The following is a 22,082-nucleotide window of genomic DNA, read 5'->3' as shown; positions in this document are numbered from 1 at the left end:
TGGCACAGAAGATCTGTTTACGAATTGAGTCTGGAGGGTATTGCCTGTCTGCTAAGGCCTTTGCGGGGCCTTCAGCATACTGGGTGAGGGAGTTCTCATCACTGCAGATGCATTTACCGTTGGTGGGCATTCTGTATGTGAGGGAGATTTTGGTGTGGAAGCGGTATCAGCTGTCAAAGTGCAGGTACTGTATGTGATTTGTGGGTCTGATGTGGAATGAGGTGTGGATGGAGCCATCGGAGAGGAGGAGATCGACATCTAGGAAGGTGGCACGATAGGCGGAGAAAGACTAAGTAAATTGGATGGGAGAGGAGGAGGTTGTGGAGGAATGAGGATGAAGTGTCCTGGCCTTGGATACAGATTATAAAGATGTCACCAATAAACCTGAACCAGAACAGGGGTTTGGCATTTTGGAAAACTAGGAATGTTTCCTCTAGGTGGCCCATGAAGAGGTTGGCACAGGAGGGTGCCATGCATGTGACCATGCCTGTGCCACAAATCTGTTTGTATACCTGCCCTTCAAAAGTAAAACATGGGTTAGGATGTAGTCGGTTAGGTGTACGAGGAATGAAGTGGTGGGTTTAGGTTCTACAGGGCATTGGGAGAGATAGAGTTCAATTGCGGCAAGGCCAAAGGAGTGAGGGATGTTGGTGCATACGGAGGTTGCATCAACAGTGATGAGTATGGACGAGGAGGTAAGGATGTGGGGATAGTGGAGAGCTGGTGCAAGAAGTGGTTGGTATCTTTAATGCGGAAGGTTATGGTTTGGACAGTTGGTTGGAAGTGTAGACCTTCAAAGGCAAAGATTCTTTCAGTGGGGCACTGTAACCAGCCACAATGAGGTGCCCAGGATTGTTAGGTTTGTGGAGTTTGGGGAGCATGTAGAAGGTGGGTGTGTGGGCTGCTGTTGGGATGACTAGGGAGAAGGATTCAGGGGAGAGGTTCTGGGAAGAGCCTAAGGATTTCAGCAGAGATGGAACATTATGTTGGACTTCTGGTATTGGGTCACTTTGGAAGAGCTTGCAGGTGGAGGTGTCGGACAGCTGGTGGAGGCCCTCTCTCAGATAGTCACTCCATTTCATCGCAACAGTGGTGGAACCTTTGTCTGCAAGGAGGATGATCAGATCAGGATCTGTTTCTGGTTGTGTAGGGCAGTCCTTTCTTCTGTCAAAAGGTTGTTGTTCTTAGGGAGGGATCTGTGGAAGGGTGGTGAGGCCAGGTTGGAAGTTAGGAATTCCTGGAAGGTGATCATGAGACAGTTTGGTGGGAGTGTGGGATGGTCACAGCCAGATGGTGGTATGAATTGGGACAGGCAGGATTCAGTATTGGGACTTGATTGGTTTTGGTTGAAGGGGTTGGTGACAAAGAAGTGTTCCACTATAGCGTGCAGGAGAAGGAGAGTAGGCCTTTCACAAGTCCAACATGGCTAAACCTGGGAGTAGGGTTGAATGTGAGGCCTTTGGATAGGACTGAAACTTCTGTGGAGCTGAGGATGTTGATGGAGAGATTAATAACAGTGTTCTGGGATTGTTTCAACTTTGTATTTCATGTAGTGTTGGTATGGAGTTTTGGAGGATACGGTAGGTGGAAAAGGCCAGCTAAGCCAGGTCTCCTCCTCTACCCATTGAGTCACCTCCCTAGATGTTGATCTCTTCCTCCCAGATTACTCCATCCACACCCCAGTCTCCATAAAACCCACAGATCACATACAGTACCTGCAATTTGAGAGTTGTCACCTCTTCCACACCAAAAAATCCCTCCCATACAGCATCGCCACTCGTCGTAGACACATCTGCAGTGATGAGAACTCCCTCACCCAGTAAGCTGAAGACTTCACAAAGGCCTTCGCAGACACACAATACCTTCCAAAAGTAATTCACACAGATCTCACATGCCGTATCCTCACACACAACTGATTCTCACTCTCCATCCAAAGAACCAACCACAAAGCCACACCCCCTTGTCACCCAGTACCACCCCAGACTGAAACGACTGAACCATGTCCTTCAATAGGGCTTTGATTATCTACCACCATGCCCTGAAATGAGGGACATACTACCCAAGATACTTCAAACCCCTCCAAAAGTGGTGTTCCGCCACCCACGTAACCTCCACAACATCCCAATCCACACGTATGCCATCCCACCACCCTCTCTCTTCTCACATGGATCATACCCCTGTGGAAGACCCAGATGCAAGATCTGCCCAGTCTACTCACCCAGCACCACCTACTCACAGGCTTATCCTACCCCTTCAAAGGCAAGGCCACTTGTGAAAGCAGCCATGTTATATACCAGCTCTGCTGCAACCATCCAGTGGCACAACATGCAGCAGAGCACAACGTGCAAAATTTCAATGGCTGCTTCACAATTCATGCCATCTGGGTCCTCCCCACAACCACTAGCTCTTCTCAGCTGCACAGATGGGAGCTATCCTTACAGCACATCCTTCACTCCCATAACGTTCCTGACCTAAACCTAAGGTAACTCGCTCCACCCCCACCCAATTGTGTTTGTGTGTGTGTGTGTGTGTGTGTGTGTGTGTGTGTTTGCACGCACTCCATCCCCTGCTCCACATGACTATGAAATCGCAGGACCAGGAGTCCACCACCTGCCCCCTATACTTACACCCCTAACTAGCCTCCCCACTCTCCCATGAGCCACTTCCCCCTACCCCCTCCCTGCCTCCTACCACTCTCCTCCACTTACCCCACCCTGCTTCACACCCCTACTTCACCCAAGACCCAAGCTAGAAAAAGGAAGTGTATTCCAAAAGCTAGCCAAACTCTGAACCTTTTGTTTGTGTGCCTATCAGAGACGCAGTACTTCTGCCTTTCAGTGATAGTCTCCTTTACGCCTAAGTAACTCGTAATTCCCAACAAGAACTTTCTGTACATTGTTGTTCAGATGAAGTGTCACACAAGAGATATCGGTGGTGAGACTATACACTATGTGATCAAAAGTATTCGGACACCTGGCTGAAAATAACTTACAAGTTCGTGACCCCCCCCCCCTTTCGGTAATGCTGGAATTCAATATGGTGTTGACCCACCCTTAGCCTTGATGACAGCTTCCACTCTCCCAGGCATACCTTCAGTCAGGTGCTTGAAGGTTTCTTGGGGAATGGCAGTCCATTCTTCACGGAGTGCTGCACTGAGGAGAGGTATCGATGTCGGTCAGTGAGACCTGGCACGAAGTCGGCGTTCCAACACATCATAAAGGTGTTCTATAGGATTCAGGTCAGGACTATGTGCAGCTCAGTCCATTACAAGTGTGTTATTCTCATATAAGAACTCCGTCACAGGCTGTGCATTATGGACATGTGCCTGATTTTGTTGAAAGATGCAATCGCCATCCCCGAATTGCTCTTCAACAGTGGGAAGCAAGAAGGTGCTTAAAACATCAATGTATGCCTGTGCTGTGATAGTGCCATGCAAAACAAGGGGTGCAAGCCTCCTCCATGAAAAACACAACCACACCATAACACCACCACCTCTGAATTTTACTGTTGGCACTACACACAGTGACAGATGACGTTCACCGGGCATTCTCCGTACCCACACCGTGCCATTGGATCGCGACAAAGTGTACCGTGATTCGTCACTCCACACAACTTTTTCCCACTGTTCAATCGTCCAATGTTTTTGCTCCTTACACCAAACAGTGAGGTGTCGGAATTTACCAGTGTGATGTGTGGCTTATTAACAGCTGCTTGACAATGAAATCCATGTTTTCTCATCTCCCGCCTAACTGTCATAGTACCTGCAGTGGATCTTGATGCAGTTTGGAATTCCTGTGTGATGGTCTGGATAGATGTCTGCCTATTACACATTACAACCCTCTTCAACCATCAGTGGTCTCTGTCAATCCCTTCACTTTTCCACCTCACTATCGCATCAGAAACAGTGGACCTATGGATGTTTTGAAGTGTGAAAATGTTGTGTACAGACATATGACACCCAATCAACTGACCACATTCGAAGCCCTTGAGTTCCATGGAGCACCCCTTTCTGCTCTCTCACTATGTCTAATGACTACTTAGGTCACTGATATGGAGTACCTGGCTGTACGTGGCAGCACAATGCAACTAATATCAAAAACATATGTTTTTGGAGGTGTCCGGATACTTTTGAACACATAGTGTATTTTGCAAATATTCGACAGGAAACCATTTGATAGAATTCCTTCATTAATCTATTCCTGTCTATAAATGGAGTATTCTGAAAACGTCTCTATTGCAATCACTCACAGTCATCACCTGTAAAGTGAGTCATGGCCTGTAATCTTTTCGAAGAATCAACAATATGCCCCAACACCATTATTTTCCTCATACTTGTATTTGGCACAGGACTGGAATATTCATCTTCATTCTTTGACGTTTCTGATACCTTCATTTCACTTAAGGAGTAAATTGATGCACTGTCTCAGTAACAGTAACACATGAGTGTTTCTGCTCAACTAACCCAGAAAAATTCCTTTTCCAGCCTACTTTGGGTGCACAAATTGGCACTTCAAACTTCATTTACAGCATATGAGTGACTGGCAAGTATTTTTGGAAAACCAGTAACATGAAGCTGCAGCAGTACAACATGAAGCATAAAAGGAGAAGAAAAAGCTAGTTTATTCCTGAAAAACTGATACAGAGATCAGAGAAAAAAATATTCTGAGTAGTTAAGAAAATAGGCTGCAGTTAAAAAGACAAAATAATTTAGTGTGAAAACCAAGCTGGAGACTGTGTGCTATTAATTAAATTTTTATTAAAATATATGTGAAACTCCTGTTTAAGAAGCACGTACACATTACAGAGGTTACACTATCATTACTAAAAAGCTACTGAGACCATTCTTTTAATCACGCTGTTGCTTTTGAACTAACTAATATAGGAGGTATTAGTTTAAATACTCATTAACGCCATCAGAACTGCCTACAGGTGGTATTTATTGAATTGCAAATTGCTTGAACATGGTTTTGAAAATGAATTTCTCATGGTTTTCTGTTATTAGCCTCTCACTGAATGACACTTCTTGCAGTTCTGTTTCTTCAACATTTCAAGAATCTTTCACACTGTTGATATCCAGAAGTGGTCATACCATGCAATACCATGCACTGCTTAATTTTTCGTTGTTGCACACACATTTATGTGCTCATAAAGAAAATGCAGGTAGATTTTTTTGGTAATGTGAACATTAAATATATAATGTTAACATTAAATATGTTGTGCATATGATTTGAAAGTTAAAAATGTTACAAGTAAGAATAAGTACTAGTAAGCAAACCATTTCTGTTTTTGGAGTTCTAACTTCATCTGCTATCAACACAAGTACAGTAAAAGTGGATTTAAATGGATTGTGAAAGCACCCTTTCCACATTACATGTTTCTCTTCTTGGTTATTTGATATGTATAAACAAAAAGAAAATTATATCAATGAAAGTAATCAATTTTTGAAAATATAATTGGATAGATAAAAAATCTACTCATGAAGCGGCAATAGGAGAACATGCATACAAAATTGCAAGCTTTTCGAGACAGTGGCTCCTTTGTCTGGCACAAGGGTTGAAGGGGGCGGAAGAGGGGTACAGGAAAAGGACTGATGAGGTTCAGGGACAGGGATGAGGTTTAGGGAAAGGATACTTACCAGATGAGATGAGAAGCTTGCTGCAGCTCGGATAAAAGAAAGTTACTTTTATGAGGGAATTTTTGTCATTTTACGACATCAAATATTTGCTACTTAAAACAACTGTCACAGGACAGAAATTATGAACAAAAAGCAATTGTAAGCAATCTCCATGTAAACAATTGTGTGATAATGTTTTGAGGCATCTAACACAGCTGTGCCAGCTGCAGAACAAAGTACAGCATAAATCTGTAGTACCATTCCCCCTTATTTTTACCTCTATGGGAGGCAAATTGAAGAAACTGTAGCAAAACTTCACTATACACTTAGAACAATTAATTCTAGTAACAGTAACTAATAATAATGCAATTTTCTTGTATATTATTATTATTATTGTTTGTGTGTGGACCCTGTTTGGTTACACAGCACTTTTAGATTCATTTTGCTGATATTCCATATGGCTCTCATTCTCTCCCTGTAGGTTGTATTTCCTTCTTCAGTCCAGTTCTTCTTCTTCTTCTTCTTCTTCTCCTCCTCCTCCTCCCCCCCCCCTCCCCCCTTCTCTCTCTCTTCGGAATGGAATGTAATGCATCACATCAAAACATTTCACAGTGGATTTCAACGATGGCATTCACACATACTTCTGGCATCTGAATGATTCACAACACAAATTCTGAAGGGAAGGAAATATGACTGGCAGAAAACTGCCTAAGCACTCAAGGATTCTGGTGGGGATGTGAGAAAGATGACAAATTTATGGGTATTTTGTTACCAAGAAATAAGTAGCATATAAAAACTGTAGTCATGAAGATTATTCAGTAAGTTCTTTTATTATGCACAGACTTAATTGTAACAAATAAATAAATACAAAGAATATCTAACAAAACTCTCTATTAAATCAAACAATGGAAACTCTAGGTAGGAGTATCAACAATGTAAGAAAAGACAGTTTGCTACTTACCGTAAAGCAGACACATCAAGTTGCAGACAGGCACATTTAAAAAGACACCTACATAAAGCCTCTGGCCACAGCCTTCATCAGTAAAAGATACACACACACCATTCACACATATACGACTGCCGACTCCAGCATCTCAGGCCAGAATGCATCTATCACGTGGGCTGCAAGTAGCAATCTGGAGTTGGTGGGGAAGGGGGAACGGGAAGGGGAAGGAAGAATAGTGTACACTTGGGGAGAGGGGCAAATGCTCTGGTGGAGTGAGTGTGCAGGGACTAGACTGCCAACAGGCACAGTATCAGGAGGTTGTGGGTCGGGGAGGTGGCGAAAGAGCAGCAAAAAGGAGGGGAGAGGGGAAAGACAGGTGGATGCATTGGCAAAGGGCTGCAAATAAACAGGGTGGGAGATGAGAAAGGGGAGGAGATAACAGGACAGAAGGGATGAAAACTGCTGGGTGGAGTGTGTGAGGGCAGTACATTACCACAGGTTGTGGCCAGGATAATTACAGGAGTGCAGAAAGTGATGTAAGAATAACTCCCATATGTGCAGTTCAGAAAAGCTGTTGTGCCACAGGGTGGTCTGCTTTGCTCTTGGCCACAGTTTGGCTGTGGTCATTCATCCTGGTGGACAGCTGGTTGGTAGTCATACAAATGTAGGAAGCTGTGCAGTGATTGCTGCAGAGCTGGTAAATGACATGGCTTCCTTCACATGCCTGTCTCTGATGGGCTAGGATAAACCTGCAACAGGACTGGAATAGGAAGTGCTGGGCAGGTTTTGCTTCCACAGGGATATGATCCTTGTGGCACGGGGTTGGGGTTTGGAGTGGCATAGAGATGGACTGGGATGTTGTGGAGGTTGGGTAGGTGACAGAACACCACTTTAGGAGGGGTGGGAAGTATCGTGGGTAGGATGTCCTTCATTTCAGGGCAAGATGATAGGTAATCAAAGCCCTGGTGAAGGATGTGGTTCCATTGTTCCAGTCAGGGGTAGTACTGGGTGATGAAGGGATACTCCTTTCTTGCTGGTTCTTGAGGGTGGTGGAAGGATTGGAGGGTGAGAGGGGAAATGGCATGGAAGATATTTTTGTGGACTAAATCTGAGGGATAGTGCCTGTCTGTGAAGGCCTTGTTGAGATCCACAGCATACTGAGTAAGGGAGTTTTTGTCACTGCAGATATGCCATCCCTGGGTGGCCAGACTGTATGGGAGTGATTTTTTGATGTGAAATGGATGACAGCTGTCGAAATGCAGGTACTGTTGGCGGCTTGTGGGTTTACTGTGGACAGAGATGTGGATGGAGCCATCAGAGAGGAGGAAGTCAGCATCTAGGAAGGTGGTATACTGGGTTGTGGAGGACCACATCAAGCAGATGGGAGAGATGGTGTTGAAGTTGTGAAGGAACGAAGATAGGGTGTCTTGGCTGTGAGTCCAGGTCATGAAGATACATCATGAAAATACCATCAATGAACCTGAAGCAGACTAGGGGCTTGGTGTTTTGGGAGGCTAGGAAGGTCTCCTCTAGATGGCCCTTAAAAACATTGAAATAGGAGTGTGCCCATGACTGTGCCATGGATTTGCTTATATAGCTCCCCTTCAAATGACAATTAGTTGTGGGTTAGGATAAAGTTAGCAAGGTGTATGAGGAATGAGGCAGTGGGTTTGGAGTCAGAAGGATGCTGTGAAACTTAGTTTTAAATAGCAGTAAGACCATGGGCATGAGAGATGTTGGTGCTTAGGGAGGTGGAATCAAGTGAAAAGAAGGGATCTAGGAGGTAAAGGGGTGGGAGATGGTAGAGAGACAGTGTAGAGACAGTGAAGGAAGTGGTTGGTGTCTTTGACATGGGAAGCTAGATTACGGACAATTGATTGGAGGTGTTCAATTACAGCTGAAATTCTCACAGTGGGGGCACAATAACCAGCCACAGTGGGGCATCCAGGATTGTTGGGTTTGGGGATGTTGGGGAGCATGTAGGTGGGTGTGTGGGGTTTCATTGGGGTGAGGAGGAAAATGGATTTAGAGATGTTCTGGGAAGGGCCTAAGGCTTTGAGCAGAGATTGGAGTTTGTGTTGGACTTCTGGGAAGAGATCACTCTATTAACAATAAAGTCTCTCTGTCAAACCAGTGATTCATCTTCTGTCTCCTGCTTCAGTTACTTGCACACAAATTGATGTCACCAGTACACCCCTCCACATCCCAAAAACAAAACAAATTCGGGGGTTATCATGTGAGCAGCTGGTGGAATAGTCTCTGGGGAGCCTGCAGTGACACTCAGCTTTGTAGGCTTGGTGCAGTTTGGTAGAAAATTGATTTGGACAGTGCTGTTGAGGATCCTCCTCATAGAGGTAGGCAGGCTTTGGTTGCTTTATGGAGACTGTTTCTTTCCTGCTGTTCTGGTTAATCTTGGAAATGTTTGTCTCTTTCGAAAGTATTCTGTAGGACCAGTATAATAGTGGGTGTAACAGAGGGCACATGGTGTCATTTCTGAGCCAGGAATGTGATGCTCTAAGCAGATCTTTATAGGTGAAAATCTTTTTCTCTCCGTGTCTGACAGTTGGGCCTGACTGCAAACATCTCGCCATGGAGCTGACCTGTTGTATAAACTCTGCCACTGTTTCCGGATGGACAGCTGAAGCAATGCTCGTACAATGAGTTCTCCTGGCACACACTACTACTCACCATAAACCAGTTGGGCGGGCTAATACTGTAGATCCTCATTTACTGATGTTCACAGACCTAACAATACCAGTGACAAGGCATCCATCCATGTTGATGAGTAATGTATCAGTGCCATCGTTAGCATGCAATGCAGCCTCTCTACGTTCCATTACTAGCAAGACGGTAGCTAGTGGTGTGCAGATGGTTGCAGATGCATAGCTGAAGGAGCTCACTATGCAACTGCAGCTCAAATTGGCATCTGTGTTTGGTCATAATTATTTGAGGGATGCCAAACCTCAAACACCATGTAAGAAACAGCACCTTTGTGACTGCCTCTGTGGAGATGTCTAGTATGAAAGTAGCTTTGGGCCACCTTGTAAAATGATCCACTACAGTAATCAGGTCGTGATGACCAACAGAATAAGATAACAGCCCTAATATGTCCATACATAAGAGGTTAATCCCAAAAGTAAGGTCTCCTATTTTTTTATAAGTACATAGACCTGTTCACTTCTACAATGGTTTACATCAGTTTACAGCTTGAACGTTTAGCTATTTTTCAACATAATCACCATTTCTGTCGATGCATTTTTGTAGATGCTGTGGCAGTTTTTGTATGCCCATGTCATACCAGCTCGCCACCATGCTGTTCAGAAAGTTATAAACCTCTTCTTTCGCCTCGTCATTGGATATGATTCATTTCCCAGCCAAATGTTCTTTTAACCTAGGGAACAGGTGATAGTCACTGGGTGCCAAGCCAGGACTATAGGGTGGGTGGGTGATTATGTTCCACTGAAACGCCCTTGCTCAACATTCCTCTTCTCCGGTTCTGAGGTGCCTGGTTGAGTCTTTTCAGAGTCTCACAGTACCTGTTGGCGTTAATAGTGGTCCCAATGGGCATAAAGTCAACCAACAATACCCCTTTCCGATCCCAAAAAACGGTTGTCATGACTTTACCGGCAGACTGTGTTTGTTTGAATTTCTGCGGCTTTGGTGCAGAAGGATGCCACCACTGGCATGACTGTTGCTTGGTCTCAGGTGTAAAGTGGTATTCCCAGGTTTCTTCACCCGTGACAATTGAGTCCAGAAAGTTGTCCTGTTTGGCTGCAAGGCGGTGAAGAAACACGCGGGAAGCATCAACTCGTTGCCGCATGTGGTACTCAGTCAGCATGCATGGCACCCACCTTGCACACACCTTCCAATAGTTCAATGTTTCTATTAAAATTCTGTCAGCAGTGCTTCGGGAAACCTCAGGAACCAACGAGCAGAGATCATCCACGGTGATCCGTCAATCTTCATGCATGCTTTACTCAACCTTCAACACTGTCTCCTCAGAAATTGACTGTCTCCTGCTTCTTTGTTCATCGTGAATTTCGGTTCGACCAGCTGCAAACTCTCTGCACCACTTGTGAACATTTTTGACATCCATGCACGACTCACCATACACTTCTGTCAATTGGCGATTGATTTCAATTGGCGCAGTGCCCTTTGCATTCAAAAACTGAATAACTGCATGCAATTCGCACTTGATGGTAACATCCAACAGGAGCTCCATTCTCAACAGCTGCTAAGCCAAGACTGAGTGCCTCAGTGTGGCGTGCGCATGTTTACACACAGCACGTGAAGCATTTTTCATAACAGTGTGACCAACTGCACTTATAAAAAAATAGGAAACCTTACTTTTGGGATTAGCCTCGTATGTGTGAAAAACCTGTTTTTTGCTTTGGAAAGTGGGCAACCGGTATGAAGGCATGTCAGCTGACTTTGCTGTGCTGGCAACTGAAGCAGGAGTGCACCCAAGCTTAGCATCCACCTGGATTCTTGACCACACTACCTTGCTTGCTGTTACCCAGATGCCTGGATGAGCCAGAGTATGCAGTGCCCAGAAAACTATGTGCTGAAATTCTGTGGGAATGTACAGATAATGTTTGTCCTGGTATGTGTCACACCAGATACTCATGGCACAATATCGAACAGAGAAACATTGCAGCTGCAGGAATGAGAGTTCTCTTTGAAGCAAATCATGCAGCACTGTGTCCCCTTGTTGCTTGGCTGCTGTCTCAGCCCAAGGCACCACCTGTAGGCTAGCACAGTGTGGAGACAGACGGTCTGTGATAATGTTGTTTCTACCTGAAATGTGACACACATCGTTGCAGTGAGCTATGATCCATTGCGCATTGGAAGAAACAAAATGTTTAATGTCCACAAAGGTCACCAGCAACTCACCATCAATAGCACTCAATTTCTTCTGCAGTAACATAAGGTTCTGTGCTGACTGAATTTTGGCTCGTGTCCACCATAACAGCCTATGGGGCAAATGAGCCGTGCCACTTGTGCTGAACATTGCTTGTCTTTATGAAATGCCACTTCACTTGCTGGGTTCCAAGGAAAATGCTCCTTGTCTGTAGGTGAAAATATGAGCTTATCATCCATGTAACAGAATAGCAATGGCAACCCATGCAACACTTCATGGGGGAAAAAAAAAAAAAAAAAAAAAAACTGCCATGTCTGTGCAGTGTTTCTCAATTCAAAAGGCATGAATACGTATTGGAAAAGCAAAAAAGGTGTTATAACAGTGATTTTCTGTGCATCCTCTAGCTCCACCAGAATTTGCAAAGATGTCTTTGCACAATTGACCACACTAAACACCTGAGCACGAGAGATCATGCAGTTACAGTCAGTCATGTTAGGCACAGAGCAACAATTGGGAATTGTGTGGGCATTGAATGCCCTGTAATCCCTGGATAATCACCAGGATCTGTCTTTTTTGTCCACCACATGTAGTGGGGACATCCAGAAACTACCTGATCTAGTCACAATGTCTGATTTTGCAGGAAATTCTTGCTGAAAAGACTGTCACCATTTACTGTAGGCTAGGAAACATGTAAATCCACAGACGCCATAATGTGACACTCCCAAGTGGTTTACACACTATTTTATGGGAACAACTGACTCATCATTTACCAGCACAGGTGACATGGTTGACAGATGGGCACTGCAGTTCACTGTATTTAAATGTTGGTCTACTAAAGCTAGAGACACATGAAAATGAGACAAAAAAAATCTGCACTGAGTATAGGGTCGGTGACACTGTTGATAATAAAAATGTCCAAGTAGGCTAATATTGAAGACCCACATCACAGTAACATCAAATTGCTGATGCTTCTCCTGTTCATGACCTGTCTCCACATTTGCCTTCGCTGCAAACTCTGCACGTCAGTGACAGTCAAACTACCAGTGTTTCATGTGTCTGAGCTCTGCTTTCCAGTGCTGTTCCATGTGAGACCCCCTCCCCCCCTGCATTGGGCAAGTACTACTGAGTGTCCCCTTGCCCAGTACAAGGCTTGCCACCTCAATGCCATCAAACTCCTCCATGCTAAAACTGCCATCCAGGACCTCTTAACACTCCAGAATTGTGTGCCCTTTGGATAGTAATTGGTCTTCTCCTATACAATTTGTACTTAAGAAAGAAGGTTCTTTCTGCTTGTGTGGGGACTATCGCATACTCAACACTCAGACAATCCTTGACAATTGTCCAGCACTGCACATCCAGGATTTAGTGCAACAACTGCACTGTGCCCAGATTTTCAGCATTATTGACTCACAAGGCTGATCACCAAATCCCAATGCACTGTGACAACATACTTAAAACAGCCATAACCATAGCATTTGGCTTACATGAATACTGCTACATGCACATACAGTCAGAAATGCTGCACAGATGTGGCAATGTTTTAATCACTCTTTTGTTCTCACTCTCCTTTTTGCTATGCATAACTTGAGGATATTCTCATCTACTTCTCTACTGCTGAAGAGCACGAGCTCCATTTATCTCAAGTTCTCAAAGCACTCATCAACAATGGTATCAAGATAAACCATGACACATCTCACTTACTTGCCACCAGTGTCATTTTTCTGGGTTCTGCCATGTATCTGACTGCACCACGTTCATCTGCGATTTGCCATTTTCCCAGACACTTCTTGAGCTCTATCATTTCCTTGGGATGATTCACACCTTCTGGTGTCATATTCCTCATGGTGCACCCCTGTAAGTCCCTTTGACAGATGACTTGGCAGGCAAAAACACTCCCGGCACTCACAAAGTGGTATTCACTGACCAATGTTGTCAGGCTTGCAAGCCCCCTCACTGATGCATGCATTTCTATCACTACTGATGTGAACAAGTCTTGCAAAAGTGTCATCCTACATCAGCACATGGGCAACTTGATGCAGCCCCTTCATTTCTACTCCAAGAAACTCTCTTCCTCACAATGTAAGTGATCCACCTTTGATTAGGAACTGTTTGCAATACATGAAGTGGCCCATCACTTCTGTGAGGACATAGAAGGCCAGTCTGTAAATATGTACACAGATCACAATCCACTCGTGGATGCCATCCATAATCCTGCTACCGACTTGCTGCCACAGCACGTCCATCACATGGACTTCATTTGCCAGTACACCACTGCTGTCTTCAGAGAAGCCTATAACATTGCCACCAATTACATGTTACTTGTACACACCATCTACACCATCTCTTCACTCTTGGACTTGGATGAACTGACACACATGCAACAAGGTGAACTGAATACCTGTCATTTACAATAAGATGATGATAACACACTGACTATCGAGTCATGCCACCTCTCTGGTTATTCAGTGAGGAGGAGATTAGAGTTTAACGTCCCGTCAACAACGAGGTCATTAGAGATAGAGCACTAGTTCAAATTGGGGAAGAAAATCAGCCATACCCTTTCAGAGGAACCATCCTGGCATTTGCCTGAAGAGATTTACGGAAATCATGGAAAACCTAAATAAGGATAGCTGTACATGGGTTTGAACTGTCATCCTCTCAAATGTGAGTCCAGTGTGCTAACCACTGCACCACTTGCTTGGTCTGGTTATTCATGTCCTGTGCAATGTGATGTGACACCTCCATAGGTACTCTCCATCACCTCGCTCTGGTCTCACTACACCATAAAATCTTCTCAGTGATTCACTTCCTCATTCAGCAGGCATTAAGGCCACTACTTGACTTGTCACCAAAAACTTCATTTACATGGCAGTTAAGTATGATTGTCGTATATGAACACATTTATGCTTATGACGCCAATGTACTGAAGTTGGACACTATGCCCAACCTCCACTGAGTCAATTCGACATCCCCAAAGGATGGTTTTGACATGTTCATCTTGACCTCGTCAGTCATCTTTCCTCCTCAGACAGTTTCAAATACATACGGTGCTTCTCCCAGAAATTACCACTGATACTGTCACTCATGCATTTGTTGTCTCTTGGACTGATCACTTCAGTTGACCCTCTTCTATCACTATCGATCAGGGGTGACAGTTCGAATCTGTCCTTTTCAGCAGACTGTGCAACTTGTGCAGTGCTTATCATCTCCAAAGTAATGGGATGATTGAATGCTGGCACTGTACGCTTAAAGCAGCTCTAATGTGTCACTCCACTTCCTGCTCCAAGGCCCTCACCTGCATTCTGCTCAGAACTCACACAGCATTCTAAGATGAACTGCAAGCATGACTGGCTGACATACTATGTGGTGGAGCCATGGTCTTGCCTGCTGAATCCATTGATGAGTTCGAGACTCATCCCCCCCCCCCCCCCTTCCAAACTCTCAGATTTGGTCAATCATGTCCATTCTCACATAACTCATATCAACATTCAGGCTCCATGTGCTCACCTACTGCCCCACGTGCCTTTAGTCATACGAACTTAGAGCACTGTGACTATGTAATGCTCTGCAATGACACTGTGCTGGCCTCTCTCCAACAGCCTCATTCTGACCACCAGAAAGTGCTCCATCACTCCACACACACCTTTGATATCCTCTTATGTGGTAAGCCACAAACTGTCTCCATAAACAGACTCAAGTCAGCTTGGACACTTGATGATGACCTCTCTCTCATGGATAACTTGGCGTCTCCTCACCCAACCAACAAGTTTTCTCTCCACCGCCCCCCCCCCCCCCCCTTATGGAACCTTTGCTGTCCACTGTTGATGTGTGTGAGCCATGTGCTTCATGTGTTCCGATAGCTCAAGGTACCATGTGTGACATCCCTTCCTCTGACTGTGTGACATCCCTCTCTCTGACACTTCCTCCAATGGTGCTCATCTCAAGCTTTCCACGTCTATCTTTTCCTCCTGTATGGCATTTTTTAACACTGGTGCCTCCTCTTTCCTGTTTGAGGATCTCCTCTTACAACTAAGCGATGGCAATCTCTTCATGCTCCATGCGCCCTGCCCCACACACACCTGTCGACTCTATGCACCATGTCATGGTCCTGTGCAGCTTCACCTTTCCTCCCGATGTGGAAGAAGATAGCATCACTGCCTTGATCAACAACTATGGCCACCTTTCCATCCGTGTGCCCCTGTCATGTGTGATACCGCGATGACACAGACCAGTTGATCCCTGTCTCTCATGCTGGCTGTCCACTCCGCTCATTTCACTGGTATGAAGATTAAATTGGGGCAATTCTTCTGGGTTTTCCTTTGTACAGAAGAATTTGAAAATGGAGTTAGGCATTAAAGCTTTCGCTTTGCTATCCTCAATTTCAGTTCCTGTCTCATTTGCTAGGCACTGAACACTAACTTTGGTGCCACTAACAGCCTTATGACCAGATTTTCTTTTGGTTGTACAAGGTGTGTTTTTTAAGTAAAGTCCATCTGAGCATAAGTACACAAGGAAAGGTTATTTCAAACAAGTAAATTTATTTTCAGAAAGTATATACTTCACTCTATTTTTAGAAAAATGGTTCAAATGGCTCTGAGCACTATGGGACTTAAAATCTGAGGTCATCAGTCCCCTACAACTTAGAACTGCTTAAACCTAATTAACCTAAGGACATCACACACATCCATGCCCGAGGCAGGATTCGAACCTGCAACCGTAGCGGTCGCGCTGTTCCGGATTGAAGTGCCTAGAACTGCTTGGCCACAATGGCTGGCCTATTTTTCAACATAGTTGCCAAGTTTGTTCAAACACATATCATACATCCCAACCAATTTTAAAATACCCTCTTCATAAAAAATTGTCACCTGCTTCAATAACCAAGAGTTCACTGCTGTTTTCACATCATCATCATCATCATTGTAATGGCTGCCACTGAGGTGTTGTTTGAGGTGGAGGAACAGATGGTAATTGCTCAGTGCAAGATCAGGACTGTAGGGTGGGTGGTCTAAATCTTCCCAACCAAAACTGTCCAATAAATCATGGGTCTGACCTGCAGTGTGAGGTCTTGAATTGTCATGGAGAAGGACAATTCCCTTTGTCAGCATGCTGCATCTTTTGTTTTGAATCACTTTGTGTAGCTTTCTCAGGGTTTGCCAGTATGCTTATGCATTGATAGTGGTTCCTCGTTGCATGAAATCGACCAACAAAACACCATGCCTATCCCAAAACACCGACACCATGATTTTGAGCTGGGACAGAGTCTGTTTGGCCTTCACCTTTACAGGCGAGTGTGTGTGTCTCCATTTCATGCTCTGTTGCTTCGATTCAGGTGTGATATGCGAAAGCCATGTTTCATCTCCAGTTACAATATGAATCAAGAAGCTGCCACCTTCTTCGTGATAATGAGTCAAGAACTTCATTGCACACTCAAATCTTTGGCTTTTGTGCTCCTCTGTTAGGAGTTTCGGGACCCAACGGGAGCACAGTTTCCTAAACTTTAGGTGTTCAGAAACAATGTTGTAAAGCACTGATCTTGACATGTCAGGAAATTCATTAGAGAGACCTGTTATTGTGAAGTGCCTGTTCTCACGAAACCTTGCTTCAACTAAAGCCACTAAATCATCTGTAATCAAAGAAGAGCGACCAGAGCGGTCCTTATCATGGACGTTGTCACAGCCATCTTTGAATTCTCGTACCCACTTATGCACTTTGCTTTCACTCATAACAGTATCATCATACACTTCGCAAATCTGTCAATGAATTTCTGCAGCAAACAGGTTTCTTGCTGACAAAAACCGCATCACTGAGCGAAACTCACATGCGGCGGGCAGTTTGATAGTCTTAAACATTTTGAAAGCAGAGAACAGAACCATACAGGTTAGCTACAGAGCTGAAACTGAGCACAGTTATTCCTGAGGCATGCACTCGTTGAGGTAGGAACACGAACTACTACTGCCTACAACAAAATGGACCTCGTATGAAAAATGCCTCGTATGAAAGATCACTTGGCAGTATTCTGCTACAGAAGTCATTGAAGGCATCATGTATTGCTCTCGTGACAACCAAATGAATTTCATTTAGCATCTCACATTGTAATAAGAACTACTGTGATGGACTGCTTGATTATCTTTGATTTAGTCTGGTTTCAACTGCCACTATATGTGTTGAACTGTGCTAACTACAGTAAAAGTGCTTTCTCTGTATGTCCTTTTGAGTTGGTGACCTCCTTTCTTCATCAATTTCTCATGAAAATAGGAATTGCAACAACTGCATAGAAGGTAATTAGGTGGGCATTATTCCTGGAAAAATTTCAGATATACATACAACACATAAAGGGTCACTTAATACTTACTGGATACCCTTTACAGATTACCCCTAGGTCTGGGTATGATGAGTAGAACAGAGGGCCCAGGAGTTCTCTCAGCTATTAACTTCACATTATAATAACAGTGAAGTTGTTTTAGCAGGGAAAATAAAAGGAGGATTGAGGTCTGATGAATACTTCTACAACAAAGTGATAGCATGGGAACAAATGAAGTTACCAGTAAAAGAAAAGTTGTTGGACAGTGAATAAAGATTAATTGTTTTGGAGAATAAATAAAACCGTAAACATAGGAAATTATGTGTTCCTTGATCGACAATTGAAGATTTCGTTTCTGGATAAAGGTTATGGACACTTTGGTATATGTAAGTGCACTAAACACGCTGATTACATTCTATTACTGTAAAAGCAAGGAAGTAAAAGGTATTTTAAGAACTTTCACATTATATCAGAGAGTGAAAGATGACAACAGTCAGATAATTCATAAATTATATCCTGTAATACCAAAGGTACTCCATGATCTAATTGCTGCAGATTTATAGGGGCATTTGCCTTGTGGTATTTCCCACACATTTTTGTATAAGCAGAATGCTGGTCTAAGTGTGTGAAAATGTATCCCATGAAAGTCGCGTATTGAACCAAGGTAGTTAACTGTCTACGAAAATACACTGTAGATGTGGGGGAACCTAATTGTTTGCTCACAGATAATGGAATACAAGTTGCTTGTAAAAGCTTTAGAGAATTTCAAACATGAGTAGCTATCAAGCACATTGCTGTTTCCAAATACTATCCACAGTCAAATCCCACTCGGTGTATAATGAAAGAAATTCGCCAATTATGTTGAACAAATTGCTCTGCCAAACATACTATCTTGGCATAAGGGATCCTAGAGTTCCCTATTATTCTAAATGAGCCACTGCATTTATCAACAGGATGTTCAGCAGTAGAGGTGATGAAAAAGAAATTCATTGCGGAACCATTATTGAAATTGTTCACTTGGTATATGGGAGACAAAGCAGATAAGGACGACATACACAAGTCTGTGGAACAACAATTAAGAAGGGAATTAAAAAGCAGAAAGGGGGAACATAACCCATGTGGAGTTTGCTGGTCTCCCATTGGGTGCTTCCCCAGGTGGCAGATAGGGGAATACTCACCAGATATGGTGGGTACTGGGCAAATAAAACACCCGGGGTGGACCAAAACTACCAAATGCTGCCTTGTAGTATGATTTTGGCTTATCAAAGGCTAAAAGAAGAAAACCTTGAGTAAAAATTACCTGATCCTCCGAGTTGGGGGTTGTGCAGTGGGCCAGTTCCTCACTCACATAAAAACATAAAAATGCTAAAAAACCTAATAATATGCCTCGGAAAAATTGGAACTTTGGATGACGAACTGGTGATGAGAAACGGAAAATTATTTTTGGATGCTGGAATGTGCGAGGTATTTCCACCAAAATAAATTTACTACCTGCAGAACTTGACATGTTGAACATGGATGTTGTCATACTCTCTGAAACAAAGAAGAAGGGCCAAGGAGAAGAAGAACTGGATAATTATGTACATATCTGGAGTGGGGTATCAAAAGGAAAAGAACCAAAGCAGGAGTCTCCATTATGATAAAGAAATCATGACAAAAAGAATCACAAATTGGACATTCATCAATCAACATATTATAACTGTTGAAATGACATTATTTGCAAGGATCTGAGGATGAATCTAAATGTTACACATACACATATGTTAAAAATTATTTACCAAGGAAAGTCACCAAACAGCAGTATGTTTGAGAAGTTATTTCACTGAGAGAACCAGTTTCAGCTACTCATCAATGCCATCTGTTGTCAAGTCTTTGAAGTAAACACTCCAAAAATGAACTTACGGAATCCAGATATTGATGGCTCCAGTTATGCAAGTATAGATATAAAGATTTGATTGTCTATACATGAAGTGCATCGGGGCCTGAAGATGTCATTAATGAGATGCTGAAACTGGTTGTCTAAATAAAATAACTTTTCAATACGTATGGTTGTTTGGCGATTTTCCCAGGTAAATATTTGACCAGCTGCTGCCTCATATCCTCAATGGATAGACACATATTGCACATTATGGTTTGAGAATTATTGTACAGCCTACAATGAACCCTGAAAGAGGAAATTCCTTAATGTATCTTTCTTATCTAGGTGTCATTATGCACTATACGTTTAAATTCTAAAGAAAGAGCATTACAAATCTTGCAGAAACTGAAATGCCTCCCTTGTGAAGCATAATAAATTTTGTGCGTTCAAAGTGGATGCCTATTTTTCTTCTATATAGTATTGGGTATAAAGGGAGTTCCTTCTTCTTTCTAACGCACATCAGGGAGGATGTGTACTGTGCAGATGTGAGGGATTCAAATTCATCAAAAAGTTTTCTGCATGCGGATCCTGGGTGAGCTTCAGTCATATTTCTTCTTATTTGTTTCTGGGCATACAGCGCGTCTCTTGCTAATGGCTTATTCCCCTAAAAGATAATTCTGTATGCCATAATGCCATAAAAATAAACATAATATGCTGATTTAATGCCATCCATATTCAAACAAGAACAAATAATGTTTAAAACAAAAGTTTCAGAACACAGTCATTTGTACAGGTCTAGGATGTAGTCTGACCAGTTCAGTTTGCTAGCAGTACATACTAGTAGATATTTTTGTAGTGCCCCTTCTTCTCCTGTTGCCTGCTGATCATTCAGTTTTATTACTCTTCAACAATTTTACCATGTATCCGAAACTGAAAAAAAACTGGTTTTACTGAGGTTGAGAGAAACTCTGTTTTACTGAGTACAGTGACATCAACAGGAAATATGGTACCTTTACAATAGTCCGTACAAAGAGGTAGGTAATTTAGGAATTTTATTGATTCTATTATATATTTTTTTGTGATAATTTCAAGAAACTAACTCATGCATTTATGTTAAGGAGCGGTTAGTGTGAGCTCGTCCATTATATTTTGAGACATTTAAAGACAAACTTTTCACTTTAATTTCTTCAATAAATACATGTACTTTTACAATACTGCTGCTGTTAACAGGTATGCTTTGTTAATAGGTATTCTTAGCGATCAACATAGTATTCACTAATTCTAATGGAGTATGGAACATCAGATATACTCGTATCATTTGGTATATAACGATTACGAAGGCTGTCGATGACTAAATCTCTGCTGTAATGTCTCCATCTTCTATTTTCAACAAAGCTGTGAAAAACCTGCTGTGTGGATGGCAATCGCCGGTCCACGAAACGTTTTATACGTACCCACAAATTTGCTTTGTTATTCTGCATAATCCAGTATCTGGGGCAAAGAAGACACTCAACAGGTGTTAAAGCAATAATCCTACGATCTGTCAGATTTTCACCTGAAACAATTTTCAGTACAAAATGTTGTGTTCCTTGCAAAAATTTAAAAAGAGAACACAACAGATTACAGAAAAGATTACTAGATACTGTCAATATGAAATTTAACATCTTCATAGACATATTTTGGCAGCACTTCAAATCTTTTTTTCTCCCACAGTAAACCAATGGAAGCAAAATTAAATGGAAACAGGGATGAGAGATGGACAACATACAGGATCCTGAATCAGGAAGTGAAAGCTACACTTAATCTAGACAGACTGGAATCAAGGGTTGAAAATCTATCAGCACCAGTATTCTAATGTTTTTAAGTCTGTGATAAAAAGGAAAACAAATGAACTATGTACAACAAATAAAGAATGCAATAAAAAGAATCTAGAGCATTAGAATACAAAAAAACAGTGAGACCTGCAATTTATTTGCATCAAACAAAGATTAACAGAATGCAATTTCAGATGATTAATAATGGCCTTGTGGTGTGACAGACAGAAATTAATTGTCATGTGTTAAACAATACAGCTGATGAAAACTTCCTGGGGAATAAGATGAATAATAAGCTAAAATGGATTCAACATGTAGTAAAAGTATCAAGAATTTCAGTTAACATCTTTTGTAGCTGAAAACATCTTTCATCATGCTGACTTGTAGACTACTACATTGTTTTTCACAATTTCTCTCATTGATATCTCATGGAATCATCTTCTGAGGCAATGTAACTGAGTACAGTGAATAACTCAATGTCTTGCAGAATCTTCTTTTAAGATTCTGGAACTGTTACACTCTGGTGTCTATTCATTTACTCCTTAATATGGTATTAACTAAGCGAAACACTTTTTTAGCCTCATTTCACAAATATTATTATAACTGTTGGACCTAGGTTTTAGGTTATAAGCCCATTTTCTAGTATATAGCTGATTAATATGATAAAGGGAAGTCATAGGCGGAATAT

General features: G+C 42.7%; 1 protein-coding gene across 1 annotated transcript in view; it reads right to left on the bottom strand.

Moving 5' to 3' along the window:
* Positions 1-20,833: 20,833 nt before the first annotated feature.
* The window catches only part of LOC124623079, a 230,613-nt gene continuing 229,364 nt past the window's right edge, over positions 20,834-22,082 (bottom strand). Inside the window, exon 6 of the mRNA XM_047148871.1 lies at positions 20,834-21,135. Coding sequence (XP_047004827.1) covers positions 20,834-21,135 — 302 coding nt within the window. The remainder of the gene's footprint in view (positions 21,136-22,082) is intronic.

Source organism: Schistocerca americana, chromosome 7 (genome assembly GCF_021461395.2).
Source record: "Schistocerca americana isolate TAMUIC-IGC-003095 chromosome 7, iqSchAmer2.1, whole genome shotgun sequence".
NCBI lineage: Eukaryota > Metazoa > Arthropoda > Insecta > Orthoptera > Acrididae > Schistocerca > Schistocerca americana.
This window is presented reverse-complemented; position numbering and strand designations above follow the sequence as displayed.